The following is a 21,320-nucleotide window of genomic DNA, read 5'->3' as shown; positions in this document are numbered from 1 at the left end:
CCCAGTGTTACCCTGGCCCCTATCTCTTACCTGTGTATTCACTTCGCTCGTTGGTCTGGGCTGGGCTGTAGTTGTGGGTGCTGTTTGGTCTGGCAGTCTGATGTTTCCTCCGCCCTCATCTTCCCCTTTCCCCGATGAGCCTAGTTTAAAGCCCGCCGGAGGAGGTCTGCCAACCTAGAAGAGAACACATGTTTACCTTTAGGGGAAAGGTGGAGCCCATCCCATCCTAGCATGTCTCTTGTCATGATGTGCCAGTCATGGCTGAGGAAGCCAAAGCCCTCCTCGAAGCACCATTCCTGTAGCCGCCAGTTGGTCTCATTATAGTAAAATATTCCTAACTATGCATCTTCCATGTGAAAGTATCTTTATAACAAAAAAAGTAACTACTAGAACAGTCTTTTCTCTTGTTTTTCCCTCTCTTTCTCATTTGTCTTATTTTATTGCTATTATACAGGTTTTATATTTCCAAAGGTTCAGTAGTGGATCAGCTAGGTGGAGATTTAAATTCTACTCCGCTTCATTGGGCCATTAGGTAAGGTGCTACTAAAAGTTAATTTGTTGGTGCATTTTTGTATAGATGCTAGCAGCCCTAATGTCTGTGAAATCTTAAATTTAGTTAGTATTTATATTTGTTTTATGGAGATACAAATAGGATGGTAGCTTTCATGTGTATGTTTGTCCTCAACTCTGCCCTCCCATATAGGAATCTGCTTTAAATTCCCAAACTTAAATTTTCCATAGATGCAACAAGTATGTTAATGACAATGCAATATTAATTAATTTTTAAAAACAGAGATATACAGATCATTGAATTAAACAGTGGAGGTTTATTTGTTTATTTTACAAAGATAACAGTAGAAAAGAAAATGCTGGTTCCTATACCTCCAGCAAAGTAAATTCTTAGGAGACATTTCAGACTTCTCCCCAAAAGTTAAGTTTGTTCCTTAGTTAAGTGTACTTTTAGAATATAGTCAAAGTTAAAATGATGAAGGTTCACTTTATGAACCTCAGGCTCACTCCAAGGTTTTCCAAGTTATTTGATGGTTAATCATTTCAAAGATGATTTTAATATAAATTTGTAAAAAATGCATTCATAACCATCTGTACTTATTAAGGTTTCTAACAACGATTTCATATCTCTTTACAGACAAGGTCACTTATCTATGGTCATACTGTTGTTAAAATGTGGAGCAGATCCCAGCCTCATTGATGGAGAAGGATTCAGTAGCATTCATTTAGCAGTGCTCTTTCAGCATATGCCTATAATAGCTTATCTCATATCGAAAGGGCAGGTAAGTTTTCTATTTACTGTGCACACTGCATATCCTCGTGTGTGCGCATGCATGTGCACACACATGCAGATACAGAAGAGCAAAAAAGAAAAGCAGAAACAGGACAGAATTGAGCAGGAACTATGGTAGGACATGCTGCTTTGAATAAGAGCAGGGCTTCTATCTACTAATTATATATTATACATACACATGTATTTATTTTTGTAGCTGATGTCTGTTGTTTTGTTTTTAAATGAAAATGTCAGGCTTGCCTTGAACAAGTTATGATCTAATTTTAGCTGCTTAATAACTTTTCTTGTTTGTTTGTTTTAAAACTTCCTGTTTATATCTGTTGAAATCAAAGGTATTAAATAATCCTGTACAGCATTTTGCAGTTCTGAGTACTACATAAATTATACTTGGTCTTTAAAAACTCAATTGCTGAAAACATAACTTGGCATCACACATTAATTTAAGAATGAAATACTGTATTCCAGGGGTGGGCAAAATGGTGGATCTAGCTGGTAGCCAGATTCCATTTCCAAGGAGGCCTACCCACATGGCTGGGGCAGTACTGGCAGGGTAGAGCTGCTCCCGGAGCCCAGATGGCATCTTATGGCGGTGACAGCGTGGTCCAGAGCGAGGGCAGAGCTGCAGTCTGGTGCCTACATGCCCCTGCCCAAGGCATGCAGGCTGCAGATCTCAACTCCACCCTGGCTCTGAACTCCTCATTGTCATGGTGGCAGATCCCAGCCAGGCTCCAGAGCAGCTCTGCACCCTACCATGTACCCTGCTAGCAGGGAGAGGCGGACTTGGGTGGAGGGGGCAACACAAGTTGCAGTAGCTGAGCCTGGCTTGCTCCTGCCCACAGCGCAGGACAGCACCCACACCAGGAAGGGGTTAACACTGCTGCTGGGGCTGGTTTCCTCCTCCACCGAACCCCAGGACCTGCACTATCACAGCACAGCTGCTGCTAGGGTCTCCATGAAAAGCAGCCCCAGCTACACAGGCAGGGGCCACTGGGAAATTGAGTCCACTACTGACTGGATCTGGCCCATGGGCCAGACTTTGCCCACCCCTGCTGTATTCTAACTCAAGCAAGTATTGATCATTAGTGAAAGTTTTTAACTCAGGGATGTCAAACATATGGGCTGGATCCAGCCTCTGGAGCCCTGCCATCCAGCTCGCAGTGCTGCCTCTGGTCAGACCCACACAGGGCCCCCCCGCAATACACCTAAACTGGAGACAGAGCAGATCCTGGAGCTGCTGAAATGGGCATTGCAATCAGTGCAGTCCAGCCAGAGCAGCAATCATGCTGCACCTGGCACCCACTCTGGCAGCTCCAAGTCTCTGCTGCGTGTGGTACCTGTTCTAGCTGGTCTGAGACCCACATGCAGGGTCCTGCTCCCTGCACAGCCTCTGTTCCCCCTATATCAGCCTCTGCTTCATACGATTCATCTGTTTCATGAGCCTAAATGAGTTTGATACCTCTGTTAAAAATGGTTCAACTGAGCCTCTATCTTTCAGTATTTTTCAAAGCCATATATTCAGTCATGCCTCTGGTATCTGTGGCATGCTCAATTTAAGGGCGACAGCAAGACTGTAGAATATGTGCCAGGTAGAACTCTTTTTGGATAACTACCATATTTACTCAAATCTAAGACAACCCTGAATTTAAGACAACCCCCACAATAATTAGATTCTGTACATGGAAAATGTATAAAATTTGTTATAAGTTTCCAAGTGTAAAGTCCAATTATTGGGGGTTGTCTTTAATCTACCCCCTAGCCCTAGGCAGGGGGCAAAAGTATGGGGCATGGGAAGGTCAAGTTTTCCCCTTACATGTACCTACCCCCCTGCCACCTCTACAGCCTTGGGCCCACCCCCTTTGCTTCTGCTCCTGCCCCTCCCCCACAATCTTGCTCCAGGCCAGGAGGTTCCATCCCTGTTTTAGCTTCAGGGCCTCCAGCCCAGCCCCCATAGCAACCATGCAGGCTGTGTGCTACTACTGTGGGGCTGGGCTGGGGCTGTACTCAGTGCCCCAGGATGCAGCATGACTGGAGCCTGCCAGCACACAGTAAAGGTGAAGGGGAAAGAGAGGGACAGGCAAGAGAGCAAAGGCTGCAGGGGGGAGATGGTGGGGTGCAGAGTAGTGGGGTTGGGGTAGGGTTGCAGGCAGTGTGACTGTGGCTTCAGCTCCATCCCCAGGTTGGAGCTGCCCAAGCCACAGCAGCCATGTGCCCTTCCCCACTCATACTCAATTTTAAGAAGAGGGCTTTCTCCACCCCCTTTCACCCATGTTAAACAGCGGAGGAGGGGAACCTCATATTAGAGTCAGATAAATATAGTGTATACCAATGAGCTTAGCAGTGATACCTTGACTGCCTGGAAAACTTAGATTGTAGACCTGACAGTATGTTGTTACTTTGATTCACCCTTAATAATATTATTTGAATAAAAGCATGCATGTAGGTGACAGCTTGCAGCATCAGGGTCTTTGTCTTCTCAAAAAATGCTTTGTTTTAAGATTTTAAAATCTAATGAAAATAATTCACACTATCCTAGAGCCCATTATAATAGAATAATAATTATTACCTCTAGAGTAGCTGTAGATAGTGTATGTCAGAACATAAGTATAAAGCTTTTCCCATTTAGTTCATTGAGGTAAAAATTTCCCTTGGACTCAGTCTGTCTTGTAATGTATTTACATACGCGAAATAAAATGTGAAATAAAAATCACAAGTAGTAGGAACTAGTAGTTTTAGTTGACCCACCTATATATGTGGAGGAAGAAGCAAGACTGTTTCTAATTAACAGCAGTATCTAGAAAGACTAAAGGGCTGAATCAAGACTGTTCTTTTAAATCAGGGCTGTCCAAGTTCTAAGCCCTGTGGGGCCACATCCCAGGTGTGCCATATAAACACTCCCTGGGCTCTCTCCCATAGCTGCAAGCACCATCCTTCCTTCCCCACCCCACTCTGCACCCCCCTGCTGCAGTGCACAGCCCCACCCCAGTGTCACCCCTTACTGACCCTCAGGTCCTCATGCTGTTGTAGTGCTTCACCTCCTGGGGCAAAGGCAGAAATATAGCAGCAATGGGAGGAGGACAGAGCCCTGGTGCTCAGACTGCCATTGCAACTGAAGTGATGGAGGGAGCCATGGCTGGGTAAGATATTAACTCCTCACATGCCACATGCATCTTATGGACCATCAGTTGGACAGCCTTGTCTTAAATTATCCCTGTTGAATCTACTGGCATGTGCTGAAAGGAACTAGGAAAGAGCAAAGAGATTCCTGCTAACCGGAGTGGTAGATTCTCAGCTCGTGTAAATGATCTCACTTCTAACTCTCTTAGGGTTATTTCCACCATCCGAGAGTCTGACAGGATATCTTTATTTCCTGAACCCTTGAGTAATCGGAATATATCTTTTTATGCCTAGAGTGTAGATTCAACAGATGTCAACGGACAGACACCTCTTATGCTATCAGCATTCAAAATAATTGGGTACGTGTCAGGTATTACTAAAATAATTATTAGCCTGTCTGCTTCCATGTAAGGCATGGGGCTAATTTTCATGAAAATGTACCTTTAAAATAACAAATAAATGTACCAGTTCTAGTACATCTGCAGATGCCAAATTTCACAGATTAATGAGTGAGGTTGGTTGTAGTAAACAAGGAAGGAACCAGTTCCCTTCTGTAGGGAAAGTACTAAGTATTGGTGTGAGTGCATTGATGTTGCAGCCAGCTGGTTTTCAGATACTAATAGCAGCTTTAAGCCATCTGCATGAACCCCAGTAAGTAACGTGGGTAGAGAAAAGAAAAACTAGAATCTTAGTGCACAGTTCATAAGGTACAGTTATAAACTACACTCATAACTCATTAGCTTACCAACAGTGAGGCAGCACAGTATACAGAAATAAGCACTGAGCAGTTCTGAACTAAAATCTGTGCTCTACTGCTGACAGAGTATGTACTGCTGAGCAGCCTCACCAGGCTGTCTTTCTCCACCCATCTATAAAATGATGATGGAAACACAATGTTGCTGTTGTGGTGTTCAGTTTTTTAAAGATTTTTGGGGGAAAAAAATATATCTTCCCTTTTTTTCGTCCCCCCCCCCAATTGATTTGTAACTTGTGTTTGTTTTTCTTTTTCTCCTAGACCAGAACCTACGAGATTTCTTCTACAGTTTAATCCTTCTCTCAATGCTGTAGACAAAGTCCAGAGGAATACTGCACTGCATTGGGCGGTTATAGCAGGAAATGTTGATGCTATAGATTTGCTCTTAGAGGCTGGAACTAGCATAGACATAAAAAATGGCAAGGTACAGTTTTAATTTTTCCCCGTTACACTTCATTCTATGTGGTGCAGTCATGGGAAGTTAATCCTAAGGCTTTGTCCTCTGCTGTTGAAAGCCATTAAAACTTTGATGTCCTTTTTAATAGAAGGCAGAATGGCATAGACATCAGTACTGGCATTCTTGCTTAGTTTTTCTAGAATTGAGATGGGAACTTCTTGTGTTACAGTTTGGATGCACACATTTTTGCTGTGTTACTTCAGTGAGTATCCATGTACTTTTACTGCAGGCAGGCCTGCAGGATTAGGATTTCTGCCTTTGTTTCCCTATTGATCATTTGTGGATGATGTTACTTATTGTACAGGAGTGCTGTCGAGGTTAGGTAGCTAGGCCAGTATTTTCAAGAGTGGCTAGTGGTTTCTGTATACTTAGCGAGACTCTTAAAGGGACTTGGCTTCAGAAAGTTCTGAACATCTGCTAACTTGTGACAGGCCTAGTCCTGGGGGGCAGAAGCAGTGCCCTTAGTAGCTGGCCTAGCCTGCCTCACTCCAGCTTCTCTATACCACCACCTGATGTCTTTCCTGCCACACCTGGATGTAATAAATAGTCCTGTAGGAGGCATCCGGAGCCCTGGAATGGTATTTTTACTGTGGTGCCTTGATTCAAGCTTACTTTATTAATATTGCAAAATTTTAGCGGGCTTAACTAATCTGAGCTACTGGTGTTAAACTGGCCCAACTGATGTTAAGTTGCCTTAGGGTTTTAATTGCAGCATCCCCCATAGCTGCAGCCATGTCTCATGGGTGTCAGTCTGCTGTAATCTTAGAGCTGCCTGGCTCAGTAGGTCTCATCTGTCTAGGCATCGGTCCTGTGGGGTTTGGGCTGTTTGCTTTGGTTTTAGCCCAGGCCCCCTTATTCTGGCCTTGGATTCTCAGCAGCAGCTGCCCTGCTGGGGCTTTAAACCACAGCTTAAGTTCCATCTAGGTACCCTGGCCCCACACATCTCTTCTGTCTAGTGGGCTCTTGCCAAGCTAACTTCTGCTTCTCTCGCCTCACAGGGGTTAAGCCCTCTTGGTCTCTCAGCCTCCCCAGCCCTCACAATGCCCATTCTCTTCTCTCTGGCTTCCTGGCCTCACTGTGCCCTCCCAGTGCTCATTCCCCTACTGCTGTCCCTCTAGCTTTAGGATGGGACAAAACCTCTCCATAGTTTAAGGCACTCACAACACAGCCTCCTAGCCTCCTCTCAGAGAGGCTCCCAGTCTTCCAGTTGTTACTAACCTGACCACAAGGGAAAAAATGCACAGCTCAGCCAAGTACTCACAAAGCAAGAGAACTGTACAAATGCAGATCATCCACATTCTAGGTCAGCTCAGAAATTGAAAGAGACTTTTTCACCCTTGCATGCCAGGGCTTACTTTACCTTGATGCCACACACTAAAGTAGCCTGCCAAAGAATACCTCATCCTTCCCCAGCCAGGGGTAGGATGACCTTATTAACCTGAGAACCAGCCTCTTATACAAGTAAATCTCTCCCCTTTTAGCTAGCCAGTCCTATTGCTTGGCCTGAGCACAGGGATTTTTCATTAGTCCCTTCAGTCCTGCCAGCTGGGCTGGAGACTCTGCTTAGGTTCAGTTCACCTGTGGCAGGGCTGGTGGTGATTGCAGGTGCTCTGTCTTTCTTTCCCTTTTTGCTGTTTGCCTCCTGGGGGCTTCTCTCTGGTGGCATTCTTGTCCAGCTTCCCTTCTGTACTTCCTTTTCCTGAATAATTACCCCCTCAGGCTACAAAGTTACTACTTCTAAGGGCCTTTGCAAGTTTTGTTCTCCTAGTAACAGAGCAAGGATCCCCTGTTACAAAACCCAATCCCTTCAAGATGTCCCAAGATGGAGACCAGAAATCACTAGTCACTTCTGAAAATCTTGGTCATAATGCGTGTTTAAATTAGCATTGACATGTAAGTTTAGTAAATGTTGCAAAGCATAAATTTTGAGACTGAATATTTGTGCATGTTATGTGGTTATTAAGATCCATAGATCAAGCTATTTCATCTTTTATTATCATATAAGAGTCCTAGAATACTGTCCTTTTTATACTTCACTTACCTGGCCTTTTCTGTTTGGCACTCTCATACTTTGTACATCTGACTTTGCCAGAACTTCAAGTTGTGGTATTTCTTTGGAGACAGTGTATAGCTTCTCATTCAGATTTGTTAGCACTGAAAAATAGTATGTACAGCTAGGAGAAACTGTGATTGACGTAGTCATGTTGTACTTCTGTAATAATATTGGCAAAACAAATCAGCTCTAAAATAATGTATTAATAAATTATTCTTTTCTTTGCTTCTCTTTTCTCAAGACAGTTATTTAAATACACACATATTAAGAAAAATAATATTGTTTTTTCTTTAAGGGAGAGACACCACTTGACCTTGCTCATCAGACTCAGAATCACTTAATTATCCATATGCTAACTGAAGAAGAAAAAATGAGAACCAAAACAAAGTCCAGATTACTCAGGACATTAGAAAAATATGAGGTATAGTCATACGGAACTGATTTGTGATATACAGATAACAGCGGATATTTTTTAATAGATGGGTCCGATGCTGGGCATGTGTTAGGCACTGAGGCCTAAGTTTTTAAATGACAAATGCTTGTTGAGTGGGCCTTAGCAGTCTAGGCATTCAGCAAGAGTCCTTGAAGGAGTCAGACTTTCCTATTCCCTGGGTGTGTCTACATGTTCATTAATACACTTTTCCTAATGCATATTAAATTTAGTACCTCCAATATGAGGTACTAAATAAATTTGCATTAGGTTGCCCTAATGTGTAGTACCGAAAGTGCGCATTTTTAAAGTGACACTTAATGTGAAGTAGGCTATTTTCCTGCGCATTAGTGTGATTGCAGTTTTTTATGTGACGCTATAATGCACAATAAAATAGGCTGCTGCGCATTAACTCACACATGTAGACGTGCCCCCTGGGAGCATAAGTCTGCTTTTAAGGAGCTTTCCTTAGTAGTGTTGGTCACTTCCTTGTCTGAATACTTGTATAATGGTTCTGCACTCTTATTTCTAATAAGACTTGTTCTCCAGGACTTGTTGTGCCAGTATGTAAATATTTTTCAGATAAACAGATTTACATAGCAAGTGAATGTTGGACTTCCTGGAGTCAGGCTCTTAGGCTGCCTATACATATGTTTGGGGGTGGGGGCAGTTTTAATGAAAGTGGTCCCCTGAAAGCCGCTCTAATTAATATGTGTATTTAGGCCCTGTGCATTTCAAAACAGCCATGGGTTGCGTTATCTAAAGCTCATTCAACGAGGTTTGGATAAAGCATCCCCCTTGGCCATTTTAAAATGTGCAAGGGCTTAATACATGTGATGGTGAGGTGACGCTGGAGCGTTCTAAGTAGAATGCAGGGCAGACTCAATTAATAGTCTGCTCTGACGTGTTTTAATTTAGAAGGCAAACAAGCATATCTATAGGCACCCTTATTTTTAGTGAGCTGCTGAACTAAAAGAAGTTAACTGCTTCTGTAGACTTAAATCACTGCACACTGAAGAAAACTCAAATGATTTTGTAGAGTCTTTATTCAGTTTCTGTAAAAATGGTTTCAAAAGTTTGTATTCACATTTCACTGAAATGAACAGTGTGGAGTTAAATTTTGTTGAAATTCTGTTATCTTTCTTCAAGGAAGATTTTTGGTCATTTTTCACTGATGTTGTTGGTAAGGAGCTGGAGAGATCCTTTTTATTTGTTTTATGTGTAGCCGGTATTCATAAGAAAAATAGTAGAGTCACATTTCTGGTGATATACAGTTATTTTAAGAGAAACCACTGGAAGTAGTAACGTATTTCAGCTGATGAACAGTTTACTTAAGAAGTTAAGTCATGTATTTCCTAATACTGTTCCTGATTATGTTTAAGAAAGAGACTGCTGTTAGAGAAAGAAACTTTGGTACAAAATGCAGTATGGTGGTTATCTCCTCAGAGAATTGTATTTCCACTTTGGATCTCACAATAATTTGTTGAAATTATTTTTGTTGTTTTACAATGTTTGGCATTTTGTTTAATACAGTATGTTATATACATTATCACTACAATAATCACCTTTGATAGGTATACCTGATGTTGGTGTCTTGCTTGACACTGGTGTGGGCTGTAGGATATATCCTGGACTTAAATTCTGATTCATGGCTTTTGAAGGGAAGTCTGCTTGTCATTCTGTTTTTGGCGATGACTCTGTTTGTAAGGTTTGTGCATTTACCTTTTCTGTGCCTGTATTTATATTGCAAATGCTTTTATATATATATCTTGTACACTATTCTCTTGAGAGCGCCTCACAGGTTCATGTTTAGCTTTTAAGTTAACTGGTTAAAAATAACTAATTTCCTTATGTTTATCAAAATTCTTTATCAGAATGATTAAAGAAGTTAAGAAAGGTATACCTTTCAAAACATTATTTACCATAAATGTTACAGAAAAAGTCTTTAAATATATTTAAATTAAAGCAGAACATTTTAATTACATTAAAATTAAAATACTGTTGAGGATCTGATCTACCACAGGCTGAGTTCTTGCTTCATGATGCCTACCTCATCTGTTGATATTTTTGGACATGCAAATTAGCCTAACTTTTTCCCTGTATGCTTTCAGACCACCAATAGAAGATCCCTCAGAACTCCTTCCACAGCCCCAGCCAAAATTATTTTCCAGCTTATAGGTCACTTGCCTTATAGCTAGTGTTTGTTGAAATGATGCTGGTACTGCCCTTGTGTACAATCTGTATTTTCTTGACACAATGTTACATTCATCATCAATAAAAATAACCAACCTAATTTTGACATCACGCATTAGAATGGAACAGAGCCTGCCATCATAGAACATCATTGTGGTTATGTACCAGTGTGCTTGGCCACAGTATCTTTTTGAGCTGCAGTTTCAAATTCATTTTAAATGGAAGCTCAGTGGATGTCTGTACACAAGTGCAGAGGCTGCTCCTGTGCTGTCATTGCAGTGCATTGGAGCAGACTCAATTAATAGATTAATCGAGTCTGCTGGAGCATGGCAATTACTGTCCTCCAGCAGCCTCCCACATCTCATGTATTAGCATCTCTGCACTTCAGAATGGCAGCAGGGACACTTGAATTAAACCTCATTCAATGAGCTATAGTTCAAGCGCCCCTGCCACCATTTTGAAGTGCAGGAATATTGATATGTGAGAAACTGTGGTGCTTTAATTAAAGCAGCTGTTGGAGGCATGCTAATTAAAGTATGCCCCACCCCTGCCACGGAGCATGTGAGGAAGTGCTCAGTATGAGCCTGCGTCAAGTTTTTTAATGATTCTTCAGTAGCTTAGAAGAGAATTGTATATTATCATTAGAAAAATATATTTTCCTATAATAGAAGCATACCTTTTAATATTTTCTTTCAGGCGCTTCCTGGGGTTCAAGAACCTAAAACACTTACCAGCAATATTTATGCTAAGTTCCATATTTTGGATGTCCACGACCTGGTTTGTCTGGTTCCTGCCTGATATCCTTTATGCAAAGAGAAGTAGAATGATTTCCTGTGAAATGTCAAATGAAACAGGTGAGAAGCAAGGATATTTTTGGTGGGATGATATTTTATTGGACCGCCTGCATGATCAAGAGAGATTTTAGACTAGCTTTTATGCACAAAGTACTCTTCTTTGAGTGACCTTTTCTTAGGAATACACTATGCCCTGAGGAGGTGACCTAAAAAAGAGTACTTTGTGCTCAAAAGCTTATCTAAAATCTCTCTCAGCCTTGCAGTTGGCCCTGTAAAAGATATCACCCTGCTAGGATCTAGAACCAACTTCCAAGAGAAGTGGTGCTGGCTCCTACCCTGGGGGTCTTTAAGACAAGGCTAGACAATCACCTTGCTGGGGTCGTTTGACCCCAGTATTCTTTCCTGCCTTGGCAGGGGGTCGGACTAGATGATCTGCTCAAGTCCCTTATGACCCTACAAACTATGAAACTGAAAATATCCTTGCCCCTCACTTGTTGCCCAGACCATTAGGACTACAACTTCACTCCAATACTAGCACAAGTAAAATAAGCATAAGGTTTTTGAAGGACTGTGCCTAGGAGTTATCCCTTGGAAATCCATAGGATGGATAATAAGCAAATGTCAGCAGGATAAGTGCTTAACCTTTCCTATTCTGGTCATGCTGAGCAGTGGCAGGCACAGGTTTAAGCAGTTCATTGTTTCAGGGCCCAAACAAGAATATAGTACATTCAAAAACGTGTCCAAGTCTATCCCAGTCATGCCATTGGTCCAATAAATTCTTGACTCTAAAAATAAAAATGTGTAATGCTTCCCGCTCCTGAAATGAGGTTAATTCAACAAATAACATGCTGTGGTTGTAGCTTTTTAAAAACCAGGCAGGTTTCCTATCTTCATGTATGTTTAGGGTTGAAGTGCATGTTTTGTGTTGTACACTAACTACAGACTTCTCCATAATGATACTTAAAATGCTTTGAGAAGGCAGTGGATTGATTGACGTGTATAAACTGATATACAAATGTTGCACTCATTTGCCCGTCTGCTGCTTTGTTGCTACAGAGTGCTTTACTTTTTCATTTTATAAATGGATCTTTCAAAAAAGGTGTTAGGGAGATATTTGTAATTGAAAATAATTTTTGTATTAAATCAGCATTGAAGTATTCCTACACTAAGTAGCATTTCATTTTCAATTACTTCATCCCTTAAGTGGCATTTTCTTTTGTATTGTTTCTAATGAGATCTCCTTAATACAGTTATCAGGATTAATTTCTGTGAATTGCCTGGAGATATTCCAGTTGGAAGTTCATGCATATATTTGTTTCAGTCATAAGTAAATTATTTGTTATTGCAGTGTGTAAATGTGGAGTTTAGGGTTTTGGTTTCATTTAAAAAATATATCTTTCAGTGGTTTATAAAATATCACTGAGCTCCTTTTTTGTTTCCAGACTGAAAAAAATTAAGACCTTGAACTGGGCAGTTTTTTCCACGTTTTAGAAACTTTGAACAAAACAAACTCAAGAAGCCCCAAGTATTCCTTGAAACAATATGAGCAAGTAGGTCATTACCTTTTTTTTTTCCTCCCCACTTCACTATGTTTGCACATATTTCCTTTCTGTAACTGCCCATAGACTTTGTCCACAAACTTAGTCCATAGATTTGCTCCCTGAGATCTTCAAAACAGCAGAAACGCATGCACAGTATTACTAGTATTCATAGAGAAAGGTACCATCATACTGGTTTATGTTGAAATCGCAAGAACCTTTATTTTTATTATAACTTACACTTGGTTTGAGATATGGATAAGATAACATTTGGAATACACAGAACTGATATTTTGTCATTTGATTTTAGTTATAGATTATGTCAGTTATTTCCAATTTACAAAAAAAGGCCTTTGAAGTATAAGTATTAAATGATTCTGAAACACTGAAAGATTCCAGTCCTAACTTAGTTTGTTTTCAGATGCTGCTTTTTTTGTTTCTTGTTTTTTTTCAAACTGTTAACAAATGCTTACAATACCAGAGTGTAAAAAGTTTGTACTAATTGTGTAAGTAGTCTGATAGATGTCAGGCTTTATGTACAAGAAAATAGTGGAGTGAATATCTATATGTAAGCAATACTGTACCTTCACTCTGTATACCTGTCTATATATGTTGTATAATCTTATATTTACCTGATAATATTACTATTATTTTAGTCAGCCACTGGGGAGAAAAACACACCAAATTATACTAGAGGTTTATATTGTCCAGGATCAGAAGTGGAAATTGAGAACTTTGATCTTTAAGTAAACATATGTCTACTGATGATGAAAAGATACATATCTAGAACTGTATTGGGCACAATAGCTAAGTGACATGCTGTGGAATACAAAGAATACACTACTACTAAGAATAAAATCCATCTGTTTTTCATTCAGTGTCATAATTTGTAAAACTACAGTTAAGTAATGCAAGTTTAAAGTTTTATATTAATATTTTTTTTGTAATACTTGATACAAAAAGTATATTCCTTAACTTGAACTGTACATTTAATAGACACAGTTTTTCAGTGGTTTTTTGTCCTCAGCATATTTGGTTTTCTCTATTACTTCTACAAAACTTGGAAAACTGATCCTGGATTCATAAAGGCTTCAGAAGAAGAAAGAAAAAAGGTATTTTTACCTTCATAAAAATGCTACATAATACAATGCATTTTTGCTCATTTATCCTTTCTATTTGTTTTTGTTCAAAAACAGTCAACAGTGATATGTTTTTACTTTAACTCTTTATAATCATTTTAACTTTTAGTACCTGAAATTGCAACTCATGCTTGTCCATGTTTTCATACACTGTAAAGTTTCAGTTGTTGCTTTTTAAACATTCCTCCCAATTTTCTTCTCATGTATGTTGTCTGTCTAAAAGTTGAGAGAGCCAAATTGTATACAAGCCTGCCTACTATATAAAATATCACTGAACTTGTCTGTAGTAAAAATTAGCATAGAATTTGGTCCGCCAGCCATGATTCATTGTGTCATGTGGCATTGTTTGTAATTTTGTTATGCATGTTTATGCATCTACTCATAATGCTTGGGTGACTTTGAGATTCTGGTTATCATGCAGTATCGTGATTTCCTATTGTATGTTTTGGAAAACTGGGAAAAGTATTAGAGCAGCCTTACCAAATAGTATTTAGAGCAAGAGGTGGCCATCAATTAACAGGGAACTTCCAACTTTTCACTTAATGATCACTCATGTTAATTGTATGGGCTGCCACATAAATTATTATTTGTCCAGAAGTACTACTGATCGTGTGAGCAGTACTTCATGGAAAATGAGACTGGCTTGAGTATTACTCCATGCTGTATGGTATGAACTATTTGTATGATTTTGAACTATGTTATATGATTTGAATTATTGTGGACATGTCACTCCACACTCCCCCACAACCGCAAAAAAAAAAAAAAAGAGAGAGAAAGAAAGATAGCTTGTTGCATGGATGGGAGTGATTTTGGAAGACTACATAGGTCTCTGTCTGTTGTTCCTTTCTATAAGCCTGTCCTCTATCAAATGTAAAAAGCAAGCAAACATTAAAGTTCTGGCTGCATATTTTCAGTAACAAAGTTGTTTGGTGCTTAGAAATACTCTTCATCTTCAATGTATTTATTAACAGACTAACCATCCTTATGCCCCTGAAAAATCATTAGATAAATGCAATTGTAAAATAACTTGTCTTTCAGAGTATTGTTACTCTTGCAGAAGCTGGCTGCTTGGACTTCAGAACATTTTGCACATCATGTCTTGTAAGTGAAGTTTTGATGATTTCTTTTTAATAAAAGCTAGATTATGTTGCATGTTTAAGTTCTGCTCCTTTTTCATACACCCTGTATTATGTGCATAATTTCCTGAAGTCTACATGTGCCCTCCCCACCATTACCTTTACTGTGTGACTTCAATATTACTTCTCATGAATGAGGGATGCAGGTTCTGGTTCCTTAACCTTAATTACAGGTCCTGTAAACTGATATAGATCTATTTTTTTTGTGTGTTGTGGGTTTTTTTGGTTTTGTTTTTTCTTAAAGCATAACTGTGTCCTTTATGTAATGTTGCAAAACTTATTCTATAATGAGAGATAATTTCATCCTTTTACCTAGATAAAAAAGCCTTTGAGATCCATGCACTGCCTTATTTGCAACGCATGTGTAGCTAGATATGACCAGCATTGTCTATGGACTGGCCAATGTGTAGGTGAGTTTGTTTTAACATGCTTAGAATATACCTTGCATAGAAAGAGCTGCAGGATGTTTGTTAAACACCGATAGACTATGTAATGTCACAATTTAGTTATCATCTGCAGTTGAAGCACAAAGAGGTTGGTCCCCATGAGGACTGTATACTGTCCTTCTTTGAAGGATACTCTGAAATGAAGTCATTGAGGGAGCTTAAAGTTTGTTGAGCTCACAAGGGTTTCCAAACACTATAATTAATGGGGAACCACACTGGCTAGAACTGTGACAAATAATATTGCTATGGAGGATAACCTTTAAAGCCATGATTTTACGTACAAATGGGAAATTTAAATGCTTAAAATCTTTTGCTCTGGGACATCTACAAGTTACTTATAAGATTGAATTAATTCTGATGTGAAGTTTCAAAGAAGTGAACATTTCTTATAATATTTAAAGAAAAATAATTATATTAGTTACAAAGCCCAAAATACAGCCTGTGTGTTTTCACATGTGTGTTCATAATGCTGCAGAACAGAAATAGTAGTAGTAGTGCAGGTTAACTATCATCCCAAGGAGATTATTATGAGCTAGAACAGAACTGGGGATACATAAGTGATTTTCACCCAGTTAAAAGAACTGTGTTTGCTTATGTCAGACTCCAAGTAGTAGATCCAGTCCTCGTCAACAATATCATACACAGTTTCAATGACTTAATTAGGGTGACTAGCTTAAGCAAGTTGAGAAAAATGTTAAAGCAGATTTGTCAGATATACTGAGCACAGTGACTCTTACACTTGATGTTCATGGTATTTCTATCCCTGTTAAGTTTGGGGAAAATACTAATGCTGGTAAGATGCAGAATGAAAGTCTTTTTTTTTTGTCTCAAACAGGTGTTGGAAACCATTATTATTTCATCTTGTTTCTATTTTTCCTGGCTATGGTAGGCACCTGGATGTTATATGGAACCCTTCTCTGTATGTATTTATGCATTTTATTTTTATTGTAATTTTCAAGGACTTGTTACATTTTCTGTATTCTCCAGCATTTCATATCTAGCAGTTAGTTATTTTATGCTTTGGTCATAATCTTGGTTATATAAGAGCAATCACTGCAACTTTTCCAAAGATACTAGTACATCTGAGACCACAATCAACCTCTTGATTGAATGTATATCTACGATTAATTGTGAGCCAAAAATAGCATGCCTCAGAAGTATTGCTGTAGAAATCCTTGTTTTGGTTTTTTTTTTAAATGTGACCTCAGAAAGAAGTGTAGGTTTTACTAGACTCAAAATTTGAAAACCGAAGGGGAAAAGAATAAGTGTACATAGATTCTATTGGATTAGAAGCACTCTTTGTCTGCAGCAGAAAATGTGGTCATAAGTATACTACTAGAAAGATTTTATTGATCTTACAGTTAATTGGAAATGTCTGTGTTAAAGATTCTTACCAAGACTGTTTTTAAAACTTTAGTGATAATATAAAAGAGGGGACAGATCAATTACTTTAAACTGTTGCTCTCAAAAAATGTCATGTCTACTTTCTGACATGTTGCAGCATAGCCTGATTTATTATGATCCTGATTTTATAATAAACCCCTTTTAACAATCCCAACAGCAAGAACTGCTTTTATTTCATTATTATGATACAGCAGATTGCCTAATTCTACTCCAGTGATCAACCTCTTTTAACAAACTTTTTTCCTGTCCCATAGGGACTCATAATAGTGAGATTGCACTGTAGTTTGGGATTTGATTGATATTGTTCACTGCTTCAGTTTAGGGTTTGTATATCCAACATTCGTAATTCAGCTCCTCTGCACTTCGAAGTGCTACTGTGATTAGATGGTATTTCTTAGTGCAGAAAGCCCTTATGAAGTGATTTTTTTGAGGATGAATCAATACTAATATTAAGTTAAAACAAAAGTCAGAACAAAGAATTTACCTTTGTTGTGTCCTGTCTGATATTCATATTGATATGAGTATTTTAACATTAAGTGAAGTAAGTGTAAGAAATGGGGCATTATCTTGAACTCATATCCTGCATTTTGCTTTATTTTAGATCTTTTTATTTAAAAAACATAATACGATCCAACTTTACCTCTTTGACCTAAGTGAAACATTACTTGCCTTTTTGGCACTGGTGACGTTGATGTTTATTCCTTTGGATTTATAATCCAAACAAAAAGGTGACTGTCACAAACTGGGGTACCTTTTTAACAGTGTTTTTTAAAGTCACAAATAACCATGAAGCAACATTTTAAGAAAAAATGCCCCAGTGAAGTAGTACTGCCTTTCAGTAACTTTATACCATTTTATAAAAGGCTCTAAAATATGTCCAGTCCATGAATTAAAAATACACGATATAAATAAGAACACAACAAGAGTCTACTCAACCCTTTCTGTCAGACAAATCTTTGTTGTCTGTTCTAAATGTATTAATCACACAAAAACTCCATCTTACATATGTTTTAGGTCAGATTGGCAGAAGGTATTTTGCATAAGTGGACCACACCACTATAATGTGTATGAATAATATGTCTACACAGCGTGTGATAAATAGAGGTGCACCAATACATCAGTCCAATATTGGATCGGCACCAAAATAAAGAAAATAGTCTATATCGGAAATTGGCCTGATGTGACTGATAATTTGGCTGAAAAATGTCCTGTGCATGCAACCAGGTGCAGCGCAGTATGTAGGCAGTGAGGAACACAGCCGGCAGCGTGGAGAGCTGCGTGCAGCTGATAAGTCTGTAGTGATGTAAGGGGAGGGGCCTGAGGGGCAAATCAAAGCCCCCATGGTGAAGAGGGTGTGGGGCTGGGGCAGGGGTAGGTGCTGCCCATCTGGGGGGAGGGGGCGTGGGATGGAGCTATGACTCCTCTGGAGGGCATGGAGGGGAGGTGGTTCCTGCTGCTGTGCTCAACTCATTTGGCAGCTCATCTACTCATCCAGCAGCTCCCACAGCAGCAAGAGCCGCTTCCCACACCCTGCCCCACCCCAACTGGGCAGCACCTACCCCAGCCCAGCTGCACTCCCTCTCTCACTGCAGGGGCCTTGATCTGCTCCCCCACATCCCTTCCCACCCCCTTCCATTCCACCTCAACAGACTTAACAGCTGCATGCAGCTGTATTAGAAATCAGATCGGTATCGGCCAATATGCCTCAAAAATTGGCTATCAGTATCGGCCCCAAAAATCTGTATCGGTGCACCCCTAGTAGTAAACCCATTAATTTCCTGTAATTTCTAATTTTAGATGTAATTTGTTAAATGGGTAGGATTGCATTAATGTCCGTTAATGATTCCATGCAGTCAGACACATGTATTGGTTTTGTAACTGCTACAAATCTTGTCTCTAGAGCTTTTATGTAAGACTGCATGGTGTATCATTCCTTACTCTGTTATTAGATAGTATTTATTAGTATTTCGTAATACATATATTTTAATACAGTTTAATACATTAATCTTCAATGTACTAACTTTACTTATTCTTAGACTGGTCAGAACATTGTGCAACAACTTACCAGCAAGATGGAGCTTGGACTTACTTCACACAAATAGTATCTTGTTCTCCGTGGGTTTTGTACATCTTTGCACTAGTGTGTTCTTATACTTCATGGGCTTCATTGTTACTAATCATTCAGCTTTATCAGGTACCTTTTGTTTTGTCTTATGTGCTTTTTTGAGGGTTTTCAAATCTGTTTTTTTCCTGGAGGACTTTCCAAGAACTTCCTTGGCCTGTCAGTACCAAAGATGTACAACTTAAATCCCAGGACAGTACCTTTGGTTTCACTGTATTTTTGCAGCTGCCCTTCATATATGCAAGTTAGAAGGGATTCTCCAAATCAAACTTTTTATTGCTGAATTCAGCTGTAAATAGTACCAATTGAGGGGGGAGCACATTTGTTATGGGAAAATATTAAGAAATAAAGACTTTATAGACAGAAAGTACATAAGTGAGATAACTGGTGTCATTGTCTAAAAGTATTTATATGATTGATTATTCTGCCCAGGGTGTAATAAATGTTGAACTGAAAACTATGCTACAGCAGAGCAGTGCATCATTAATTCACATTGTCTCATTATAAAAATAAAAAATGTATGACTGGTTTTACCCTGATAAGTATCACATTTTAAACTGCATTTTTTCCCAGATAACTTAGCTACACATGCAAAATTGTTTCAAGATGGTACTTGTCATCTAAAGTAAACGCTTATTTACCAATTTCAAGAGAATTAGGGTCATTTAGTTGGGTATAAAAGCAATTCATTGGGCTAATACATTTTTTACAGTCTTTGGTTTTGTCAGAAGTCCCACTGATTTTTCTTTGTTTGTTTCAAAATAGATTAATGTGGTTTCAATGTTTTTGAACATGGTAAAAATCAGAGTAATGGCTAGAACATTTGCAATCAACTCCCTGTTTTTTCACAAGTGATACGTTGTTCACATGTTGCCTACTGTCTTTTACCACTATTTACTGAAATTGCCCAGCCTGACATACTATTGTGTGTAACCTACCATGTAAAATTATAGAACAGAAAAAATAGTAAACAAGTATAGGAAATAATGCATTACATTTCACATTATGTGATTTGACGTAGGAGGTGGCAAATGCTGTTGCGGAGATTTAAAAGTGAAGGCTGAAACTTTGTCCTCTGCACTTTGGCCAGTGCATTTTAACACATTGTCAGTATACCAGGGGATGATGGCTTCAGTGTTTGTAATGATATTTTCCTTCTCACTGGGTGCATCTGCATGTGCCCCTATGACACTATTGTTACTGTACCATCATAAGGTACTTCCTTTTGGAAGAACTAAATGACAGCTCAGTAACAGCCCTTACTGTGCTGTCTGCATGGTGCAGTTATTTTTAGCTGCTATGTTGCCATAGCAACATTATACCGAGGAAGCACATCCCTATAGTGACATAGCCATGGCGTCATGTTTTTTGCCTGTCAGTGCTACATTATGTTAGCATCACATGTAAATGTGCCCATTGTATTTAGTGAAAGAATCCATGATCTTGACCTGTGTGTTGACCTTTATATCTGCAAATGGCTGGGTATAGAGATCAAGGATGATTTTTTAGTGTTGGCATTAATAGCACCAACTCCTTGGTCCCTCTCGGAGTCTTTATGGCATACTTATTTTGTAAGCAGGTCTTACAGTATAGTTTCATGATTTGAGAAATATGAAAAATCCAATCTAAAATTAGTATCTTTTAAGATCTCTAGTATTTTGACTGCAATTTCATCATTCAATAAAATATTTTTCTTCCCTTTCCTAAGATTGTATGTCTGGGCTTGACCTCATATGAGCGAACAAACCTCATAATACAGAGCAAGTCTTCTAAACAGCCTTTTTCACTCAGGAGAACTCCATACAAGTAAGTATTTTTGGTAGGAAGGTATTTTAAGGAAATGGGATGAATGCCTTTAATCTGTGTGCCCATGGGAAAAAGATGATTTTCTAGGTGTTTGCTAAACATGCCTTTTACATGACTTAGACAACTAGGATGGAATTTGGCCAGCTGACAGACTTTCCCTCAGGGATTTTTCCCCATGTGTAAAGGTTAAAGCAGCACCATGGATGTTCTGACTATCACCAGGAAGGACTAGGCAAACATACTGGAAATCAGGAAAACATATTAAACTCTAGGGTATGGTATATGGTAAAAATATACTTACTCTCTTTTTTGTGGAATGTTTGTAGCTCATATTACACCTAAACATAGAAGAGGGTTCTTCTATTCAACACTAATATTTTTAATTGGTGAATAGTGACATAATTGCAGCTAGCATAAGAAATGAGGTATTCAAGATTTCTATTCTAACAGAAATGCTTATGGGCAAAATCTCTGTTCTATTAAGTAACACACACACACACACACACACACACACACACACACACACTGAATAGATAAGAGGGAAATATTTTTATTTTTCTGGGTCGCTGTGCTTAAAATGCTTTTTCTTTAGTGCATTTAGCTTTTTTACTTTGTCTTCCATTTCATTATT

At 39.0% G+C, this 21,320-nt stretch overlaps 1 protein-coding gene across 2 annotated transcripts in view; it reads left to right on the top strand.

Annotated features, from left to right (window-relative positions):
• The window catches only part of ZDHHC13 (zinc finger DHHC-type containing 13), a 24,513-nt gene that overhangs the window by 2,505 nt on the left and 688 nt on the right, over positions 1-21,320 (top strand). For both annotated transcript variants that reach the window (XM_019551843.1, XM_019551844.1), the window contains 13 exons: positions 455-532; positions 1,148-1,292; positions 4,712-4,776; positions 5,433-5,595; positions 7,977-8,102; positions 9,686-9,819; positions 11,001-11,101; positions 13,624-13,748; positions 14,814-14,876; positions 15,228-15,321; positions 16,193-16,276; positions 18,798-18,955; positions 20,592-20,689. In XM_019551843.1, the coding sequence (XP_019407388.1) occupies positions 455-532; positions 1,148-1,292; positions 4,712-4,776; positions 5,433-5,595; positions 7,977-8,102; positions 9,686-9,819; positions 11,001-11,101; positions 13,624-13,748; positions 14,814-14,876; positions 15,228-15,321; positions 16,193-16,276; positions 18,798-18,955; positions 20,592-20,689 (1,434 nt within the window). The remainder of the gene's footprint in view (positions 1-454; positions 533-1,147; positions 1,293-4,711; positions 4,777-5,432; positions 5,596-7,976; positions 8,103-9,685; positions 9,820-11,000; positions 11,102-13,623; positions 13,749-14,813; positions 14,877-15,227; positions 15,322-16,192; positions 16,277-18,797; positions 18,956-20,591; positions 20,690-21,320) is intronic.

This window comes from Crocodylus porosus, unplaced genomic scaffold, assembly GCF_001723895.1.
Source record: "Crocodylus porosus isolate Cpor-Errol unplaced genomic scaffold, CroPor_comp1, whole genome shotgun sequence".
Taxonomy (NCBI): domain Eukaryota; kingdom Metazoa; phylum Chordata; order Crocodylia; family Crocodylidae; genus Crocodylus; species Crocodylus porosus.
Note: the sequence above shows the minus strand (reverse complement) of the source record. Positions and strands in the feature narration are given on the sequence as shown.